Here is a 20,677-nt window from a genome sequence, read left to right as displayed (position 1 = left end):
CACACACACACACACACACACACACACACACCCTCCGTCAGCTGTGATTAATACTTGAAGACACTAGGTTCTCAACACACACACACAGGACTCCCTGTTCCACACATGTGCAGTTTTGACTGGCAAACACACACGCACGCACACACATACACACAGATGCAGACACACATGTGTAGACACACATGCACACACACGCACGCACACATGTGTGCATGTACAGACGTGTGCATACATACACAGACAGACACTCACATGCACATGCCCACAGACATATACACACACATGTGCACGCACACAAGTGCAGACACACATGTTCAGACACACACGCCCCATGCACACACATGCACACACACAAACACACAGGCGTGCAGCAGAAAGAACCATCACTTGGGATCCAGTTCTGAACTTGCCCTTGCTTCTGTTTTCAGTATCTCCTCCCACAGCCAGGACACTAAGCACAGAAGCTCCCATTTCTTACCCTAGTCCTATGTGCAGCCCCTGCCACACTCACCAATCTGATGTCTCCTCTTGGAGCATCCTTGTGCCTCAGCGGAGCAAGGAGCAAAAAGTCAGGATGCCTGGGACTAGAAGACCTGAGTTCAGATTCTAACTCTGACAGTCATGCTGTGTGATGTTAGGCGACTTACACCTGTCCACCTGCCACCCTGACTCTACAATGAAGACAGCTGTACCCCCACTTTGTAAGCTTTTCAGAGAATTGAGTGAGTGCATACTTATGTTAAGACCACTACCAGAGATTTAATGGAGGCTCATAAATATATCCCCATTTTACAGATGGAAAAAAACTGAGGCCCAGAGAGGTTAACACAGGGCAGCACAGCAAAACAATAGATGAGAACTTGGGCTAGGAGAGGTGTAGGGGCTCTGCTTCCTCAGGCCTGGCTCTGAGGTGCTCCGTGGCAGCCTGTCTTGAGTCCCCAAATAGGAGGTCAGGAAGCCTCAGCAGACCTAGGGGACCTGTGAGCCTGGTCCCCAGTGTTCCCAGGCTGCCCAGAGGGTCAGAAGTTACACCAGGAAACAGCAAGCCATAAACAGATAATCTCAACAAACACCCTGAGCCTGAACCAAGGGAAGAGAGGAACTCAGCAGGGAGGAGAAAATGAAAGTGAAAGAGCTAGCTCGAGGGAGGTGACTCAGGGAACACACCCTGCTGTCACCTCAGGAACACCCCCAAGAAGCCCTGGAGAGAAACGAAACTCTCCAGTGCGGGTCAACATGGACCTGTACCACACGCCAGCCGGAGCTCTGGACAAGCTGGTGACCCACAGCCTGCACCCAGCCCCTGAGTTCACAGCAGCCGTACGGGGTGCTCTGGGGTCCCTGAACATCGCCCTACAGCAGCACAGAGCCCAAGGGTCACAGAGACCAAAGATGATAAGGATGGCCAAGGTGAGAGGGTGGGGCACCCCAGGGCAGACACTTTCAGGGTCTTCTTGAGGGATGGCTCAGGTGTTGCTGTAACCAGCCAGTCTGTGGGGAAACTGAGGCATCAAAAACTAAGTTACACTTCCAGGGTAAAGGCCCAGCCAGGGCAGCAACGGGTCACCTGATGGCTTCCTATGCTCTCCTAAAGGCTGTCTCATTCATTCACTCACTCGCTCAGAGTCTAACCTCACACTGCCTGAGCCTCGCTGATCTGAGGCAGGGGGATCACACACTCACACCCACTAGGACCCAGTCTTTGAGAAAAAGAACATGACCCAGCTAAAGCACACAGACTCCCTCAGCATCATGGCTCCTGAGGTCCCTACCTCAGGGATTACTGCCAATTTTAGGAATGGGGAAACTGAGGCTGAGTGCGGCTGAGCTGCTACTCTAAGCCACACTGTGTCACTTGGGCATCCTGCCAGGCCACCCTAGAACCTTTGGCTGCTCAGAGAGCTAGGGGGGTTGATAAACCCTGAGCTGCCTTCATCCTGGCAAACCTGCTGATGCAGGGGCATCATAGGGACCTAGGAGGGGCACAGTGAGACTAGAGATTGTCCTGGGCAGGTCTCAGGTCACCTGACAGTTCCTGAGGCTGGGTCTGAGCTGGAGATGTGGAAGGAGGCTTGGGGTCTGGGAGATGCAGAGCCTGCTTTTGCATCTCAGGTGTGGCTGAAATCCTTCCAGGGAATGGGGGATGTAGGCAACTTGTATCCCTTCTCTTAGGGCCCCAGGGACTAACAGGAAACAATCCCACCACAGGTCACTCTGGGGAATCAATGAACCTATTGATCTTCCTTACTGAGCCTAGGAAAGTGGGTCCCACTGGAAAGTTTTCACCAGCAGGGACCAGGCCTTCTGGAAGCTGCACAGGCTCTCCCCTCCTCCCAGTCTCCCAAGCGATATACCTCAGGCCGGGAACAGTTTAGGGCAGAATTGCACTAGAGAGTCTCAAGGTCCTTGGGTGAGGGTCGATGAGCAGTGAGTAATATAAACATCACCAGGCCATTATTTCAGACCTAACTTGGCCCTTGTGTACTGGGGGTTACAGGTGTGGTCCACCAGAGGCTACAAAGTCTCCTTTCAACCGCCCAAAGAGGATAGGGTAAGGGTGGGGGTGGAAGGAACAGGGTTCATGGAGCAAGACCTCTTTAAACTCCTCATGGGATGGGTTTGAAACCATAACTGAGCTCAATACAGGATGGCGGGAAGACCCTCATTGTGCCCCTGAGGTGTCAGCTGGGAACTCCCTGTCCTCTGTTAATAGAGATTTTTAATCCCAGCGCAGGGTTTCTATCCTGCCTTTGATCATTCAGCTCCCAGATAAAAGACGCACACACAGTAAGCCTTAAACAGCACAAGAGCTGGGCAGATACGCATCTTCTCTGCTGTTAGAATCTACTTTCCCATCAATAACCCTAAGTTATTACTTACTATGTTCCATCTGGGCTGCTCTTAACTCCAATTGGCCAGCCCTTGGGACCACGTTTCTATGGCTCACCTAACCCACAGCAGCTTCTCCTCCTCCACCTCCTTCTTCTCCTTGTGGTTCTCCTCAGACCACAAGCCCAGGAAACCCCACCCATGTCTCTTCTGCCCAGCTATGGGCTGCCAGCATCTTTGTTCACCAATCAGAAATAATTTGGGGTCAGGGTCATATAGGTCTACGCGCAGACTCCAGGTCTTGGGGGTCCACACTCAGCACTGAGGTGACCTGTAAGAGCAAAACCTCTACACTCCTCTTCTCTTCAGGGAAGAGAGGTGGAAGCAACCCCTCTCAGGTTTTCTGTTTCCTTTGCAAGATGAGGAAGTACCTCCCTCCCAGCATCCTTAGGGAGGTGCTCATGGGTGAGACTGGAAGCTGCCTAGTGGTCATTTCCTCTCTGTCTCTCCACACGCAACCAGAGGATCAGCCTTGAGGGGCCTGGCATGTCATCACTGGAGTAACAGGGGTCCCAGACTGTTTGGTGCCTGTGCCTCATCTGACTCTTCCCGTCCTACGAGTGGGCTCACATGCGGGTATCTGCCGCCATATTTGGTCACACCGGGGCGGCTGTGTGCTCAGAGCAGATAACAGATGGCTGATACAGAGTACAGAGCGCGGGTCTTGGAAGTCTCCTCCCAGAGTCCTCAGGCTGGAAGCTTTGAGACCCAAACACCGTCCGAAGGGTCTGGACACTAGGCCCTGTCACAGCATGTTTCTGTCCTCGGTGCCAAAAAAGGAGTGAGCTTCCCGACCACACTTGGCTCTAAAGAGCTGAGAACGGAGGCTGGAGGGACCGCTCAGTGGCTAAGGCCACACAAGCATGAGGCCTGGAGGTCAAATATCCAGAACCCACATAGATGCCTGTGGTTCAGGCTTCAGAAAGTGGACACAGTGCATCCTCAGAGCAAGCTGGCCAGAGAAATCAGCCTTCTTGGAGAGCTCTGGGCTTGATCCAGGGATCTTGCCACAGTGAGGGAGAGGATTACTGACATCAACCTTGGGTGTTCACATGCACTCACACAAACACACACACACACACAAACACAAACACACAGACTCACACACAGATGCAGACCATACACACAAACACATACCACACACTCACACACAAAAGCACACACACATGCACACACATAAACACCACACATACACACACTCACATATACACACACATTCACACATACACACATGCGCATGCACACACACACATACCCACAAGCACTGGTATACACGCACCCAATGCACACACACAAACACAAACACACACTCATACACATGTACACACACAAAAACACACACATACACACACTCACATATATACACACTCATGCACACACGCACACATACCCACAAGCACTGGTATACACGCACCCAATGCACACACACAAACACAAACACATACTCATACACATGTACACACACAAAAACACACACATACACACACTCACATATATACACATTCATGCACACACGCACACATACACACATATACACACATGCGCATGCATACCCACACATATACCCACAAGCACAGGTACACACACACCCGATGCACACACACAAACATACACTCATACACGTGTGCACACATACAAGCCCCCATACACACGCACCCCATGCTTGCATGGGCCCACATATGCAAAAATGGACACACGTGCAAACTGAAAAGGGGGCTGGAGAGATGTCTCAGGGGTTCAGACCTCTGGCTGCTTTCATGGAGGACCTGGGTTCATTTCCCAGTACCCATGTGGCAGCTCACAACTGTGTATAATGTCAGTTCCAGGGGAATCCAGGACCTGTCTTCTGAGTTCTGCAGGCCCACACACACACACACACTACACATGCATTACATATGTGCATGCAGAACACCCATACACATGAAATAAAAATAAATAAGATACTTTAAAAATAGGAAAGGGTTGGCGGGATTGGAGTCCAGCATTAACAACAGGCGTTCATTTACAGACTAAAGTCTTTCTCCCAAGCTCAAGCCCAGATGTTGTGAGTAGGACCCCGGATCTGCCTGGTGACGGATGCCAATAGCTACCTGGTGGCCCCTCCCAACCCTCACGGCCCACTGGGTCCCTCAGGAGCCCCTATGGGGAATAGTACAGTAGTGTGCAGTCCCCAGCTGTCTCTCTTCTTCACAGGGGGGAGCCTATGCCCGGGGCACAGCTCTCAGGGGTGGCACCGACGTCGAGCTCGTCATCTTCCTCAACTGCTTCCGGAGCTTTGGGGACCAGAAGACCTGTCACTCAGAGACCCTGGGTGCCATGCGGACGTTGCTGGAGTCCTGGGGGGGCCACCCCGGGCCTGGCCTGACTTTTGAGTTTTCTGAGTCAAAGGCGTCCAGGATCTTACAGTTTCGTCTGGCATCGGCAGACCAAGAAAACTGGATAGATGTTAGCCTGGTGCCTGCCTTTGATGTCCTAGGTGAGGACTCCCTGGCCTGGTCCAGAGTCGGGGGCATCATCATTAGGAGAAAGATTGGTCATTGCCTTCTGACCTTCTACCCACTTGCTGTGTGACCGAGGAGAGCCCCTAGCCCTCTCTGGATCTTGGTTTCTTGCCTAAATATATTGATTTTAGACACCCAGGAGCCAGAAATACCTAGTTCCCCTGGCATTGCGGTCCTGGGGCAGGTGCCTGGTCCTCACTGTGCCTCTCTGATTTGTCTCCCTCTGCCCTAAAGGCAAAGGTTTCTGGGATGACCCAGGCTGGTGAAAAGTGCTCTTTTGGAGACTTTTTAAAAGAATTTTGAATTTTGCCTGGTGGTAGTGGCGCATGCCTTTAACCCCAGCACTTGGGAGACAGAGGCAGGTGGATTTCTGAGTTCGAGGCCAGCCTGGTCTACAAAGTGAGTTCCAGGACAGCCAGGGCTACATAGAGAAACCCTGTTTTGAAAAAACAAAAAACAAACAAACAAAAAAACCTGAATTCTCTAAGGTGCTCCACCTATAATACGTTAGACATATCCTGAAATACACTTCTGTCCCTATCTGATAATGAGGACAAAGGTACAGGGTCAGTGCCTGTACCCTGCTGCGACCAATTCCTGACCACAACAGCCAGGCCCCTGACACCCGTGCCTTAGCCGGAAGCTCCTCTCTGTTTAGCCACTCTTCCCCTCAGCCCCTACCCTGTACCCCCAGCTCCAGATGGGCTGAGTTCAGTGTCCACGGTGTCCTCCGTGTCTTCCTAACCCACTGCCCTTGATTGTCCTCAGGACAGCCCCGCTCTGGAGTCAAGCCAACCCCCAACGTGTACTCCTCCCTCCTCAGCAGCCGCTGCCAGGCCGGGGAGTATTCGGCCTGCTTCACCGAGCCCCGAAAGAACTTTGTGAACGCTCGCCCAGCCAAGCTTAAGAACTTAATCCTGCTGGTCAAACACTGGTACCGCCAGGTGAGGCCACTTGCGTGGGTCCTGCCTGCAGCCTAAGACCATTTTATTCTCTTTCTGGGAAGCACCTGCTCTGTTCTTTGTCTATGGTTTTCTCTTGTGAGCTGACTTCTTGTTGATTTATGGGTGCTCTTTACATACTGTGGATGTTGGTCTTTATTTACTTACAATAATGAGGATGTGGTCTCACAGTCTGTGGATTATACCCCTACCATCTTTAAGAGTCATTTCTCACTGAGAATAGTTGGATTTCAATGTTAGCAGGTATAATCATTTCTCCTCTGAATGGTCCATTCTGTGGGAATCTTAAGATGTCTTTCTCTAAATGAATCTCCCAGAAATCCTTGCAAAAGCCTTTCTTGTTGGATTTGAAGTCATGAGCTCAGATCCTTCCCAGCCTTGGAATGGCTTCCTGATCTTCTCATACTTGTTTAGCAACTCTGATGGAAAGGTGGGTTGTGGGGTGCCCTGGAGATGAGGGAACAAGCTCCCCTCAAATCCCGGCTCCAGTAAACCACTCGTTGTAGGCAGGTCTGGGTGTGAGAAGATTCGGGGTTCTAATTCATTTGCTGTTTGGCCTTGGGCAAATTCCCAGACCCCTCTGGGCCTCTGCTTCTGCCACTTGCCCATAAAGGAACGCACAAGTCTCGGGTTCCTCGAACGTAAGGTGGAGTCTCTACAGGCAAATGCATGGCCCTGAATCCTAATTTGAGAGGAGAAGAAGGGGGGGAAGATCAGACATCTGAAGCCAGTATGGGCCACATAGCATATGACTCTGTTGAAACAAACAAACCAAGAGAGCCAGCTGTGATGGCACTCACCTGTGACCCAAGCTCTCAGGGTGGGGGTGGGGGTGGGGGGTGGGATGAGGAAAACCTTAAACACAGGATCACCTAGGACTGCATAGTAAACCTAAGGACAACCAGGATCCTACATGGGATCCTCTTTCCTAAAGATGGGAGGGTGGGAGGGGAAAGAACATTAGGGAAACTATGGGACCAGGCATCCTGGGTTTTAGAACAGTCTTCCAATACCTGAGTGGTGGGTGCCCATGTGCTTAGACTTATGTGCCACAAACCCAGAGATGAGGGGGGATGTAGGGCAGGGCTGCTGGCCACCTCCACCCAGACAAGTCACTTCTGGAGAGCCAGCGTGCCTCCTTTAGGAGTGTGGGCCCCTCCCTCTCTAGTGTGTGGGATCCCAAGGACGCAATACAGACTCCGAAGTCCTCTGTCCAGCGGAGGAGAGATAGAACCCAAAGGAACGGGTGAAGCCCAACCACCCAGTCTACCCTGCGCTCCAGGAAAGAGAATGGTTTCTTAGCACCCTTTCCCCTAGGTACCAAGTGTCTCATCTTCTCCAACCTCACTGAGCCCTAGACCTGCCTCTCTTTATTTAGGGGTAAACTGACCGAGTAATATAATCTCCCTTCAGACTCCTCTCTGGCCACCTTTCTGCTGAGGCTCGATTTTCACTCCTCCCGGTTCCCTCATTCCAGTCTGAAAACCCACAGTAGGCAGATGAGAAAGATTGGGGCGGGGGAAGAACTGGATCCTGGGGCTAGCTGAGGAAGCAATGTACAGCCCCAGGATCAGACTGTGGGGTGCTATGAACCCCAGCTCTGTCCCCCCTCACGGAGCCAAGCCCTCCCTGTGGTTCACAGATGCAGACACAGGCCGTGAGGGCCACACTGCCCCCCAGCTATGCCCTAGAGCTGCTTACCATCTTTGCCTGGGAGCAGGGCTGTGGGAAGGACACCTTCAGTCTGGCCCAAGGGCTCCGGACCGTCCTGGCCTTGATCCAACACAACAAGTACCTCTGCATTTTCTGGACGGAAAACTATGGCTTTGAGGACCCTACGGTTGGGGAGTTCTTGCGAAGGCAGCTTAAGAGACCCAGGTATTCCCTCCTCGGCTCCCGCTGTCTGCTCTCCCATCCTGGATGCTAGGGGAATGAGTTGGTCCTGGTTGATTAAACACTTGAGGGAGTTTAGAAACAGAACCATACCCTGGGCTCACATCACGCCTGTTTAATCAACCTGTGGACAGTCATACATTGATGGCAGTTTTCACACCTGTGAAGCCACCCCTCAGGCCACGGAACATGTCCAGTTCCCAGGCAGGGGAGGGGGGGTGGGCTCCCTCCCAGACAGCAGTGCCCCAGTGGTAACATCTCAGAGTCTTGCCTGGTCTTTAGCCCTAGTGAAGAGACTCTGGCAGCATGCCCTGCTGGGTCTGCTTCTTATTCCTCATTAAGTCTCTATGATCCATCCGTACAGTTGTGGCTCACCCATTGGTGGGGAAACGTTTGTATAAATTTGTCATGCTATGCTATGATGAACACCATGACCAAGGCAATAAAGCAAATTTAATTGGGGCTCACGGTTCCAGAGGGTGGGACCCTCGTGGCAGAGAGCATGGCAGCAGGCAGGCAGGCCCGGTGCTGGAGCAGTAGTTGAGAGCTCACATCCTGATCCACAGGCAGGACGGGGGCTGGAGAAGAGAGAGTCTTTTGAGACCTCAAAGCTCATCCATATGCCCAGTGACACCCCTCCTCCAACAAGGCCCGGCCTCCTCATCCTTTCCAAATAGTTCCACCAACTGGGGACTAAATATCTAAATACTTGAGTCTATGGGGGACTGCTCTCATTCAAACCACCATGTTGGAGTTGAGGACCCAGGGCGGGGAGGGAGCTCCAGCAAATCGGGTGATGTCATCTTTATGCAAATGAGGAAAGTTCCCCCGTGCGTCTGGAAGGGCAAAGCTGGGGTGAGTGTCAGATCTGCCCTAACTCTGACCCTTCAGACTTCCTGGAGATTTCTTGTCTCTGGAATTGCAGGCCCGTGATCCTGGATCCAGCTGACCCAACGTGGGATGTGGGCAACGGGACAGCCTGGCGCTGGGATGTGCTGGCCAAGGAGGCTGAATCCAGCTTTAGCCAGCAGTGCTTCAAGCAGGCCTCAGGAGTCCTTGTGCAGCCTTGGGAGGGGCCGGTGAGTAAGGGAACCACCAGGGGACCACAGGCTTTGTGCTGATGTGCCAAGGGTTTGGGGGTACAGCAGCCTGGGGTATTCTGCTCTCTGGATATGTCTGTCCACCTAGAATTCCTCACAGCTATTTCCCCAGCAGAGCCCACCAGGGGCCATATCTCCCATGGCTCCTCCCCCTTCCCAAGCCTCAGTCACTTCAGCTGTGCCCAGACAGGCTGGGAGAAAGGGTGGTGAGAGGCGCTTCTTTGTTGGCTGATAAGGCTTGGTCATCACCTTCCAGGGCCTTCCACGGGCTGGGATTTTGGATTTGGGCCACCCAATCTATCAAGGGCCTAACCAGGCCCTTGAAGACAACAAAGGCCACCTTGCTGTTCTGTCGAAGGAAAGGAGCCTAAAATCTTCTAATTCAGCTCCAGGATTTCCAGAAGCAGCCACCAAGATCCCTGCTATGCCAAACCCAAGTGTCAGTAAAACCCACAAGAGCCTCGAGAAAGCAATTCATCCAAAGACTGTCCATGAAGCAGCGTTGGATAGTATCTCAAGTCACGTTCTGGTCACCCAGAGAGCAGCATCCTCAAACACGCCTCCTGGCCACTCTAGCATCTCCACCGCTGGGTCAGGGATGGGCCCAGATCTGTCACAGATCCCCAGCAAGGATCTAGACTCCTTCATCCAGGACCACCTGAGGCCAAGTCCCCAGTTCCAGCAGCAGGTGAGGCAGGCCATCGACGCCATCTTGTGCTGCCTCCGGGAGAAGTGTGCATACAAAGTCTTGAGGGTCAGCAAGGTGAGTCGGAAGATGAAGGTGCCATTGGAAGGCCCCTGGGGAACCACGGTGGTCAGAGAGGGTCCTCAACAGAGCCAAAGTTGGCCAGGGGAAATGGATGTCCTAGGAAGTGTGGCTTGCTGGTTGGGTATAGACAAATAGACACTCCCTTGGGTTAAAATGGTGTCACATCCTACTTTAAACTGGAAATAGAGTAAATCAAAGCTATGTTTGTAACTTCTGGCAACTCTGTATGTCCTACGTCATGGCTAGCCTGGCTTTCTCTCTGGTGTCCCCATGCTTTGCAGGAGCCTATGCTGGGTATGTTTGTAGGGTTATGGGTCCGCTCTACCACAGGGCTCGGCCGCTCGGGGAGGCAGGACACGGGAAGTTGATTGCTCTTACCCCAAGTGGTGGTGGTGGTGGGGTGGGCCATAGAGAAGCCCCAGGACACCGCTTCAGGAGTGGGGGGATCATAATCTAAGTCACAGGATAGCCGGAGCTGGCTCAGGGGCTCGGCAGACCTGTAAGGAGACCAGGGCCATCTGGTTCTCAGGCTCTTGGACACCCAGGTGCCACTGGGAACCACAGAAGAGCTGAGAATGGAGGGGGGGGCTGGACCTGGCCTGGGGGGTTTGGGGGAAGGGGAACTCAGGCTGGTCCTGAGGGGGAAGTTCTTGGCTTGGCGGCAGCGGTGGCTTGGGCTTGGCTTGGCTTGGATGCAGCCATGGCTGCGAGGGCAGAGAGGCCTCCTACAGGAGATTAGACGGCAGCTCTATAGACGAAGGCCTTCTCCATGGCTCCCCAAGGCGGATTCCGATGAAAAGAGGCAGTCTATGGTTTTAAGGCATTTCTTGTCATGGCGGAAAGTGGATGAGTAAAACCGTACCCCACTTCTCAGGGCAGGCCTGAGGTTAAATACCTTTCACAGGGAGGAGCGTCTGGGAAGGAAAGCTTATTGGCTAAGTTCTCCAGGCTTTTAGGTACCTCATTAACATGGAGATCTGCCTGGAACCTATGTTACCCCAGGTCACATCCTCTACCTGTGGAGGAGCTTGGGGTGTTGTCCCTAAATGACTGATGGCCACAAATCTATTGGGGGGGGGAGCTGGTGACAGGGGCCTGGTGCCCAGGAATCAGGCAAAGTGCCTACAGTCCTTTCAGGGTCACCAGGGCTTCTAGCCTTAGCTCAACCAGGAACCAGGCTGCCTTTCATGGTTCCACACATATTCATCCAGCATTGCGGCCTCATTTCCATGTCATCAAAAGCCAAACAAGTTCAGCTTTTGCTTTCTTCCTCTTCTCCCTCTTCTTCTTCTTCTTCATCATCATCATCATTGTCACAGTAGTCTCTGTTTCCATCTCATCTTCCCCCACCCACAGTGTCTGCCCCCATCTCCCATCTGTCTCCCTGTCTCTCCTCCTTCCTCTTCCTTTTCCTCCTCCTCTTCTTCTTCCTCCTCCTCTTCCTCCTCTTCTTCCTCCTCCTCTTCCTCCTCCTCTTCAATGTTTGGAACTTTTGGAGGAGGGATAGTATCTCACATGCAGCCCAAGCTAGCCAGGAACTCACTATGTAGCCCAGGCTAGCCTCAAATTCCAGCCCCTCCTCCTTCCTCACCATCACCACAACTGGGGTTGCAGATATGGCCTACCACACCTGGCTCATTCTGCTTTTAACGATACAGTTTTATTGTTCATTTGGTGTGGTTTTGACTGACACCCGTGCCTCGCCATCCCAGGCAATTGCTCTATCACCGAGAGACACCCCACACACACACACACACACAATGAGGTGCCTGGGATTTTGCTGTTTAAAATTCCTGTTAAAAGAATTAGATCACTCCCATCTTGTGCTCAAAATCTTCCGTGTTTCCCCTGAGGGCTGTGGGACTGGTCCTGGATGCGTCTAACCCTTTCTGGCCTCACACTGACCTGCTTCGACAGCTCCAGGCTCACGAGGGAGCTTGTAGTCAGTCCAGTTCTCTCCTGGAACCTGCTCTCCCTGCTGCCCCCAGCCTCAGCTCTCTCACACCCTTCCCCTCTGCTAAGGCCTGTCCAATGCCTACCCATAGTATTTTTTTAAGTTAGTCTCACCAAGCCTGGTGGCACACACCCTTCATCCTAGCACTTGAAGGACAGAAGCACATATGTGTGTGGGGGGGCGTCTTGAGTTCAAGGTCAGCCTGGACTACATAGATGAAGACACCCGACAACTCGCCTGCCTCTCTCTCTCTCTCTCTCTCTCTCTCTCTCTCTCTCTCTCTCTCTCACACACACACACACACACACACACACAAGCCAGTGTATCCAGTGTTTAGCACCCTTCCTGCCCTAGCAGGTACTAAGGAAGGCCCAAAGCCAGGGGCTTTCTGTTTACCAACCATAGTGAATTAAATTCCTGAGTGGATAGCTGGGTGGAAAGCTGAGTGGTTGACTGGGCCAGGCGAGCAGAATACACACTGTCTTGCTGGTCTCCAGGGCGTGGACATCCACCTCCTGTTGCTTAGATATGTTCAGAGGAGGACAGTATGGGTCACTGCCTCAACACCCTCCCGAGTTCGCAGCCACACAATTGTCTGACACAGTGGACCTGGAGGCAGGCTCCGCAGATACAACTCTGCTCTTAAGCCTCCTGAGGGTTGGACCCCCGGGATTCTCCTAAGATTCAGACCCAACATCAGCAAAAGTCACATCTCAGGCCACCAAAAGGACACCTGCACAACTTCCAGGTTCCTGGAGGGTTGGGATTCCTCAAAAGTCTGAAGTCTGCATTGTTAGACAATGTACGCAGGCAGATATATAATGCGTTTTAAATATTCTCTCACTAGGTCAGGTGGTATCATATAAGGGCTTTTGAATATATTCCTTAATGATTTATTTTTTAATATTTTATGCTCTTTTACTATGCTTAACTCCTTAGGAATATTTTGTATGTTTTGAAACAATTTAGTATTCAACATTTGATATAGGATCCTCAGTTATGTATGGTATTAAATATTCATTAATGATATTTTTAGGGTATGGAAAGGCTATGAATATAAAAGTTGAACAAAGCTGGGCAGTAGTGGCACATGCCTTTAATCCCAGCACTCAGAAGGCAGAAGCAGGCAGATTTCTGAGTTCGAGGCCAGCCTGGTCTACAGAGTAAGTTCTAGGACAGCCAGGGCTACACAAAGAAACACTGTCTCGAAAAACCAAAAAAAAAAAAAAAAAAAAAGTAATCAAATGTGATTCTCAAAATACTCGATGTTATTAATATGTGTGATGTATAAAATACATTTAAATAATAAAAAAATAAGAAATAAAAGAGTCCGAAGTCTGAGCTGCACTTCCTTCCACAGGGTGGCTCTTTTGGCCGTGGTACAGATCTCAGGGGCAGCTGTGACGTGGAACTTGTCATCTTTTATAAAACCCTTGGGGACTTCAAGGGCCAGAAGCCCCACCAGGCAGAGATCCTGTGTGACATGCAGGCCCAGCTTCGACGCTGGTGTCAGAACCCCGTGCCTGGACTGAGCCTACAGTTAATTGAACAGAAGCCCAATGCCCTGCAACTCCAGCTGGCGGCCACCGACCTCAGCAACTGGGTGGACCTCAGTGTGCTGCCTGCTTTCGATGCTGTGGGTAAGACAGTTATGGGACCCCCAGGGAACAAGGAACCATCGAACAGGGGGCACCTGTCATATTCCTTGGGATTCACGAAGCACTGAAAATCGTCCCTGGGAGATTTTAAAGCAATCATCAAACATTCCCCAGTGCTGTTATTTAAATGTCACCTAATTTCTGTCTTCTCTGTCCTGGGGTGACCTGCCCCAGCTCCACTGTTCACTTGATTTCCCCACTCATTTTATTTTAAACTGGGTTTGGAAAACAAAAGATTTATTTGTTTACTTTTTATATGTGTGAGTACACTGTAGCTGTACAGATGGTTGTGAACTTTCATGTGGTTGTTGGGAATTGAATTTTTTTAGGACCTCTGCTTGCTCTGGTCAACCCCGCTTATTCAGGTCAGCCCTGCTCGCTCAATCCTGCTTGCTCTGGCCCAAAGATTTATTTACTATTATTATGCAAAAGTACACCGTGGCTGACTTCAGACACACCAGAAGAGGGCGTCAGATCTCATTACGGATGGTTGTGAGCCACCATGTGGTTGCTGGGATTTGAACTCAGGACCTTTGGAAGAGCAGTCAATGCTCATATCCACTGAGTCATCTCCACAGCCCTTAAACTGGGCCTTGATATACAAGCTGAGTGCTATCCCCCTGCCTCAGCTTCACAAATCTTCCGGGATCATAGATGTGTGAGTCTAGGTCCAGTCTTAGATTGTTGGGGTTTTTCTCCTTTCTTAATTTTTGTTTCATGTGTGCTTGCCAGTAATGCTACATGCATGCAGTACCTGCCAGAGCCACAAAGTGGCGCCAGATCCCCGGGGCTGGAGTCACACAATGTTGCATGCCGCCCTGTGGATGTCAAGAACAACTGTTTTCAACCGCTGAGCTATCTCTCCAGCCCCCGAGTTTCAGGTTATTAAAGTGTTACATCTCCCATCCTCGAGCCACCTCCTCTGTTGCGCTGCCACTCTTCTTCCTTTGTGACTTGTTACTGGGAGCTCCGCCGGCAAATGGGATCCACGGAGCCATCTCTTGTAGCCTCGTGAGCCCCTTTCACTCTGAGAAAACTGAGGCCCAGAGGCAATCCACACAGCTTGGATCTGAACCCAGGCCTGTCTCGCCCCAGAACTCATTGCAGAGTCGGGGGTGGGGGTGGAGGAAGGTAGTGCAAACTATGAACCAGATGCTATATACCTATAATCCCAGCATTTGAAAGGCTGAGACTGGAGGACCATTGCAAGTTCCAGGCCAGCCTGGGCTACATATTACAGTGATGCTAACACAGATTGCTAACACGGCTGGCCACAGTGTAGAGTCATTAATGCTGAACCTAATCCGTGTATGGATGAATGGGTGTCACACGTGTTCTGTGCTTCTGCAGGGCCGCTGAAGTCCGGCGCCAAACCTCAGCCCCAGGTGTACTCCTCCCTTTTCAGCAGCGGCTGCCTGGCCGGGGAGCACGCAGCCTGCTTCGCAGAGCTCCGAAGGAACTTCATAAACACTTGCCCTCCCAAACTCAAGAGCCTGATGCTACTGGTCAAACACTGGTACCGCCAGGTGAGCACCCTCCCACTTCCCCCCTTCCCAGGAAGCCACCTCCCTCCCTCCTCCTCCCCCGGAAACCACCTCCATCACAGTCTTCACCCCCAAGTGCCTAGGATGGTCCGCCATCACCACCTCTTTTCAAGTTCAACATGAGCAGCTTCTAGAAACCTTCTTCCTTGCAAGCCCTTCTCTGAGGGCCAGCTCACATTCATGTCCTTAACAGAAGCAAAACCCAGCTCTCTCCTTAAAGGGGTAAGAGTTAGTTTAACATGGACAGGAATACAAGCCACCAGATATAGGCCACCAAATTCCATGTTCAGTGGGGACAGTTTCATGACATTTATAGTAACAGAATAGTAATAAGAAATTTAAAAAGAAAATAAAAAATGCCCAAACCAGGAGTGGTGGTGCACACCTTTAATCCCAGTCCTCAGGAGGCAAAAGCAGACGGACCAGGATAGCCAGGGCTACATAGAGAGACACTGTCTCAAAAATACTACAAGAAAGAAAGAAAGAAAGAAAGAAAGAAAGAAAGAAAGAAAGAAAGAAAGAAAGAAAGAAAGAAAGAAAGAAAGGAAGGAAGGAAGAAAGAAAGAAAGAAAGAGAAAAAGAAAAAAAGAAAGAAAAGTCCTAAATCAAAACAGTTCTCAGATGCAATGGTTGATAGCAGCAGAGACGAGAGTTCTGCTATAGCCTTACCTTCTACTGATAACCATGTTAGCCTTTGGGTTGGTGGAAGCTTAGCTGTTAAATCAACACATCCCAAAAGGCTTCCTGTAAACAGCCACTGTCAGGAGCCATGCAAGGGAGGCTGTGGCAAGCGAGTAAGCTTCCAGGAGATGAGCCACTGCTTTGCATGGCTGCGGTGGGTGAGCCCTGAAAAGGCATATGGACCACAGGGACTCTATCTCAGGATTGCTTCTAACTGTTCTGCCTGTCGTCCCTCATCATATCTAACATAGCTTGTGGTTTCCTGGTTTTGTTTTGTTTTTTTAACCCACTCTGTTGGGCAGATTTCTTGCAGAATCAATAGAAAGACAGACTTTCTTGTATTGATGCTGCTTAGATGAATTCATGATTTTTTAGGATTACTGATTTGGTTTAAATAACTTTAGGAAGTTAGAAAAATTGATGGAAAGTCTAAGGGGGGGGTTGTTTTGCCTGGAAGATATAATGAAGTTAGGATCAAGAATAGAATGTGTCTGCCCCCCCCCCTTCATAGAATAATGAGGTTGCATGATAAGGAGTTCAATAAGCCTTCATACATTACAAGCAAGTAAATTGCACTAGGAAGAGAAATAAGTTTGGCACAGATTTTTGATCAAAGAAAAACATTCATTCTAGGTCAGGTTCAAGGATGAGGCCACAGGTGTGCACCATGATAGAGCAAAGCTACTGATATATAAAACTATTGCTTTGAACTTATAATGGGCTTATAGAATGAGTCGCAGATAAAACAACTACTTTGAACTTATTAGCAGCATCTTGCTGTAACTCTCTCCTGTGTAACATTTTATCTGTGAGGTAATTTTTTTTCTTACATAGAGACCTTTTGTCTGGAAACCTATAAAAAGCTAAAAGCAAAAATAAAGGCTGTTAGAGCCTGCTTGTTAGAGCTTTGCTCTATCCATTAACTGTAAATATGTGTGTGTGTGTGTGTTATATACACACACATATATACATATGTTATATATATACATATATATACAACATATGTATATATGTGCATATGTGAAATTGTTGGAATTCGCTTACTAGAGCCTGCTTTTCTTCTTTCTGTGTGTGTGTATGTGTGCGTGCATGATTTTTCTCTCTTTCCTTTTCTTTCTTGACTGCCCCTTAAAGAGTTAAGAGTTCAGAGACTCTCCCTGGTCACAGAGAAGCTCTGGGCCAAGCAACAAAGTTTCTTTTTATAATCCCTTGCTGCTATCAGCAGGGGTCAATTGGCAGAAACCATTACATTAGCCTTGGCCCCAGAATAGTAAGAGAGAGTTCACTACCAGAAGTCATCAGCTCTAGCCCCAGAAGAGCAGAAGAGAACCCAATTGCCAGGAGCTACCAGCTCTTGGTCCGCTGACTCAACGCCGTACCTCAGTTTACTCCTGCTGTCAAAGTTGGCTTTTGACAAGTCGCAAGGATGCTGAGTCAGACCCAGAGCTGGGCATAGCAAGGTTATCATGGGTGCTAAAAGTAAATTCAGGGTCTGGACCTGCAGCAGGTGAGTCTCCTCATAATCACTGATTGGTCCAGCAGCCCTGAAGGCGGGCCTTAGTTCTGATTGGTCCAGCAGCCCTGAAGGCGGGCCTTAGTTCTGATTGGTCCAGCAGCCCTGAAGGCGGGCCTTAGTTCTGATTGGTCCAGCAGCCCGGTAGGCGAGCTTTGGTTCACCATCACTGTGTATTCTACAAACATCTGCCTGCACTCATATTTGTCACTTGCCAGATGGTGCTGGGATGCCATGGTAGACACATGATAGCCCCTGTTCCTGTATAGCTCCTCTTTACATACACCACCACCTCCTAAGTCCCAAGGGATAGCTTGGAGTAGATGTCCACATTGACCGGTCTCTGGTCGGGTGACAGGTGGTCACTCGATATAAAGGAGGAGAGGCAGCAGGCGATGCTCCGCCCCCAGCCTACGCCCTGGAGCTCCTGACCATCTTTGCCTGGGAACAAGGCTGTGGAGAGCAAAAGTTCAGCCTGGCTGAAGGCCTGCGGACCATCCTGAGGCTGATCCAACAGCACCAGTCACTCTGTATCTACTGGACGGTCAACTACAGTGTGCAGGACCCGGCCGTCAGAGCACACCTTCTCGGCCAGCTTCGGAAAGCCAGGTGCATACTCCCCAGTGACCAATGACCTCAACCCCCTCTTCCTACTCTCTCCTGGAGTCCGTGTACCGAGGAGGCGGCGGCCATGGTAGGCTTTGGGTCACCCATCCCACCCTTTCTGCTTGCCTCCGGATTCTGATCAGGAAGCATGGACTCCGGTGCCCAGAGGACCCCGGAGCCCATTTGATTTGCACAATTAAACACCATTAGAGTTAAGGGATCCAAAAGCTGGCTTAGGCTCCACCCAACATCGCTTCTGGCCCCTCCCAGCTGCTCAGAACTGACTGTCCTTCCTGCCTCCCTCTGCTCTGTCTCCAGGCCTCTAGTCCTGGACCCTGCAGATCCTACCTGGAACGTGGGTCAGGGCAACTGGAAGCTGTTCGCTCAGGAGGCAGCTGCCCTGGGGTCACAAGTCTGCCTTCAGAGTGGGGATGGGACTCTGGTGCCACCCTGGGAGGTGATGGTAAGAAACAGGGTCCTGGGGCCACTGAGATGAGCCCCAGAGGGTAAAGTGCTTGCCCACAAGCCTGACAACTTGAGTTCAATTCCTAGAACACACTCGAAGTGGGGGAGGGGAGAACTGGACCCACAGAGTTGTCTTCTGACCTCCACAGATGATCTGTATGTGTGCACGTGTGTGTGCGCTCACACACACCCCATATGCCACCTAATAGATGGTATGTTCCTAAATTTTTAGGAAGACAGGACACTGGGGTAGAGAGCATGGTGGCTCCCCTCCAGGTCTCTTCTTTGCCACCTCTCCAGTGACTAAGAGGGCAGACAGTGACAGCTGCCACTCCCACGGAGAGCTGACCTCTGTAAGAGGTCAAATCCCAGTGCCCAAGTGACAGCCGGGAACAATAAACTACCTTTATCTGGGGTGCAGTCCCTACTCCCAAGCTCCCTGAGCCCCAAAACCTGTGCCTGGCTGAACCCTGGGTTCCACATCCCATTCCCCCTCTTCTGCATCCCTGATCTAACTTGTTTTCTGTGGCTGTGATAAACACCACAACCCAAAGCAAACCGTTGGTTTGGCTTACATTCCCACATCACAGCCCATCACCAAGGGAAGACAAGGCAGGAACCTGGAGGGAGGAAGTGGAAGCAGAGGCTGCTTACTGGCTTGCTCCTCATGGGCTTGCTCAGAACACCTAGGATGACTTGCCTAGGGGATGGCACCACCCACAGTGGGCTGGGCCCTCCCGAATCAATAATTAGTCAGAAAAACGCCCTACAGGCTTGCCTACGGGCCAGTATGATGAAGGCCTTTTCCTCAGCTGAGGTTCCCTCTTCCCAGATGATCCCTAGCACATCAAGTTGACAAAGCCTAACTACTAAAATCTAAAATCTAAAACTACACAAGGCAACACACTTCCCATCTCTATGTAAGGCCCCAGTCAAATAGTTAGGCTCTGTGTTGGGAGAAGAAAAACCCAAGACATAGCCACCTGCAGCTAGTTCCCAAAGGCCTAGTGTCTTACTTAGTCCACTTCTGTGACTATAACAAAATACCTAAAGCCAGGCAACTTTATAGAGGAGGTGGCTCAAGGTTATGGCGCAGACATAAACCGGGCTGTGTTGAGGATGCCGTGATGGACGCCGTGAAGCTGGGGGAGTGTGTGTTGAAGGAATGCATCATGCCCCAAGGCAAGAGGCTACTGGGATATGGAGGGCCATGTTGGCTCTTGGCACATTTTCCTGTCAGAACCCACTCAGTGCTCCCTGAGGACCACCTTAAGCCCATCCTAAGGCACCTTCCACAAGGCTCCATCTTAAAGGTTCCCCCATCTCCACGGAGGACCCAGCGTGTAATGCATGAGTCTTTGAAAGGCAAATCATATCTGGACCACAGCCGGCATGATGTTATTCCATTTAACATGTAAGGGCCACTGGGATGGGGAGGAATGGCCATATGCCCATGTAAAGGTGGAGAAACTGAGGCTACTTCAGGACTGCCAGCCAGTGAGGAAGAACAGGTAGTCTAGGAGGCTAGGGAGCATCAGCCTCTGCGGATGCTGAAGGATGATACTCGGGTGTGTCCCGCATCCTGCTCCAGCCAGCCCCTCCGGTTTCTCTCCACAGCCAGCCCTCCTTCACCAGACCCCAGCTGAGGACCTGGACAAGTTCATCAGTGAATTCCTCCAGCCCAACCGCCACTTCCTGACTCAAGTGAAGAGAGCAGTGGACACCATCTGTTCCTTCCTGAAAGAAAACTGCTTCCGGAATTCTACCATCAAGGTGCTCAAGGTGGTCAAGGTGAGACCCAGGGAGCTGTGGGGGACGGGGGCGGGAATGGGGCGGGGACGGGGGCTCCCTGCGGGATGGGGCTCCTCTCCAGCCACCTGGTGGGCCCTAGTGATGTCCTTGTCCATAGCAAAGGAACGAGGCAGGAGATACAGCTGGAGGCTGGGCAGGAGATCCCTTTGCAGGCACAGCGTGATACAGGGGACATCCACGAAGGTTTCAGCGATGACTAGTCTCTCTGGATTCTGGATCTACCTTCTCTCTCTCTCTCTCTCTCTCTCTCTCTCTCTCTCTTTCTCTGCAAGTTTTTGTTGAACCTTTCCCTTCCACCCTCCCTCCCTCCCTCCTCCCTCCTTCCTTTCT

General features: G+C 51.0%; 1 protein-coding gene across 1 annotated transcript in view; it reads left to right on the top strand.

Moving 5' to 3' along the window:
* Positions 1 to 1,236: 1,236 nt before the first annotated feature.
* The window catches only part of Oas3 (2'-5'-oligoadenylate synthetase 3), a 26,168-nt gene continuing 6,727 nt past the window's right edge, over positions 1,237 to 20,677 (top strand). Inside the window, exons 1-12 of the mRNA XM_021187163.2 lie at positions 1,237 to 1,410; positions 5,083 to 5,365; positions 6,159 to 6,334; positions 7,995 to 8,230; positions 9,171 to 9,324; positions 9,602 to 9,788; positions 9,954 to 10,108; positions 13,429 to 13,708; positions 15,077 to 15,252; positions 17,823 to 18,073; positions 18,389 to 18,533; positions 20,153 to 20,326. Of these exons, the coding sequence (XP_021042822.2) occupies positions 1,237 to 1,410; positions 5,083 to 5,365; positions 6,159 to 6,334; positions 7,995 to 8,230; positions 9,171 to 9,324; positions 9,602 to 9,788; positions 9,954 to 10,108; positions 13,429 to 13,708; positions 15,077 to 15,252; positions 17,823 to 18,073; positions 18,389 to 18,533; positions 20,153 to 20,326 (2,391 nt within the window). The remainder of the gene's footprint in view (positions 1,411 to 5,082; positions 5,366 to 6,158; positions 6,335 to 7,994; positions 8,231 to 9,170; positions 9,325 to 9,601; positions 9,789 to 9,953; positions 10,109 to 13,428; positions 13,709 to 15,076; positions 15,253 to 17,822; positions 18,074 to 18,388; positions 18,534 to 20,152; positions 20,327 to 20,677) is intronic.

This window comes from Mus pahari, chromosome 23, assembly GCF_900095145.1.
Source record: "Mus pahari chromosome 23, PAHARI_EIJ_v1.1, whole genome shotgun sequence".
Taxonomy (NCBI): Eukaryota; Metazoa; Chordata; class Mammalia; order Rodentia; family Muridae; genus Mus; species Mus pahari.
The sequence above is the reverse complement of the archived record's forward strand: the minus strand, read 5'-3'. Positions and strand labels throughout refer to the sequence as shown.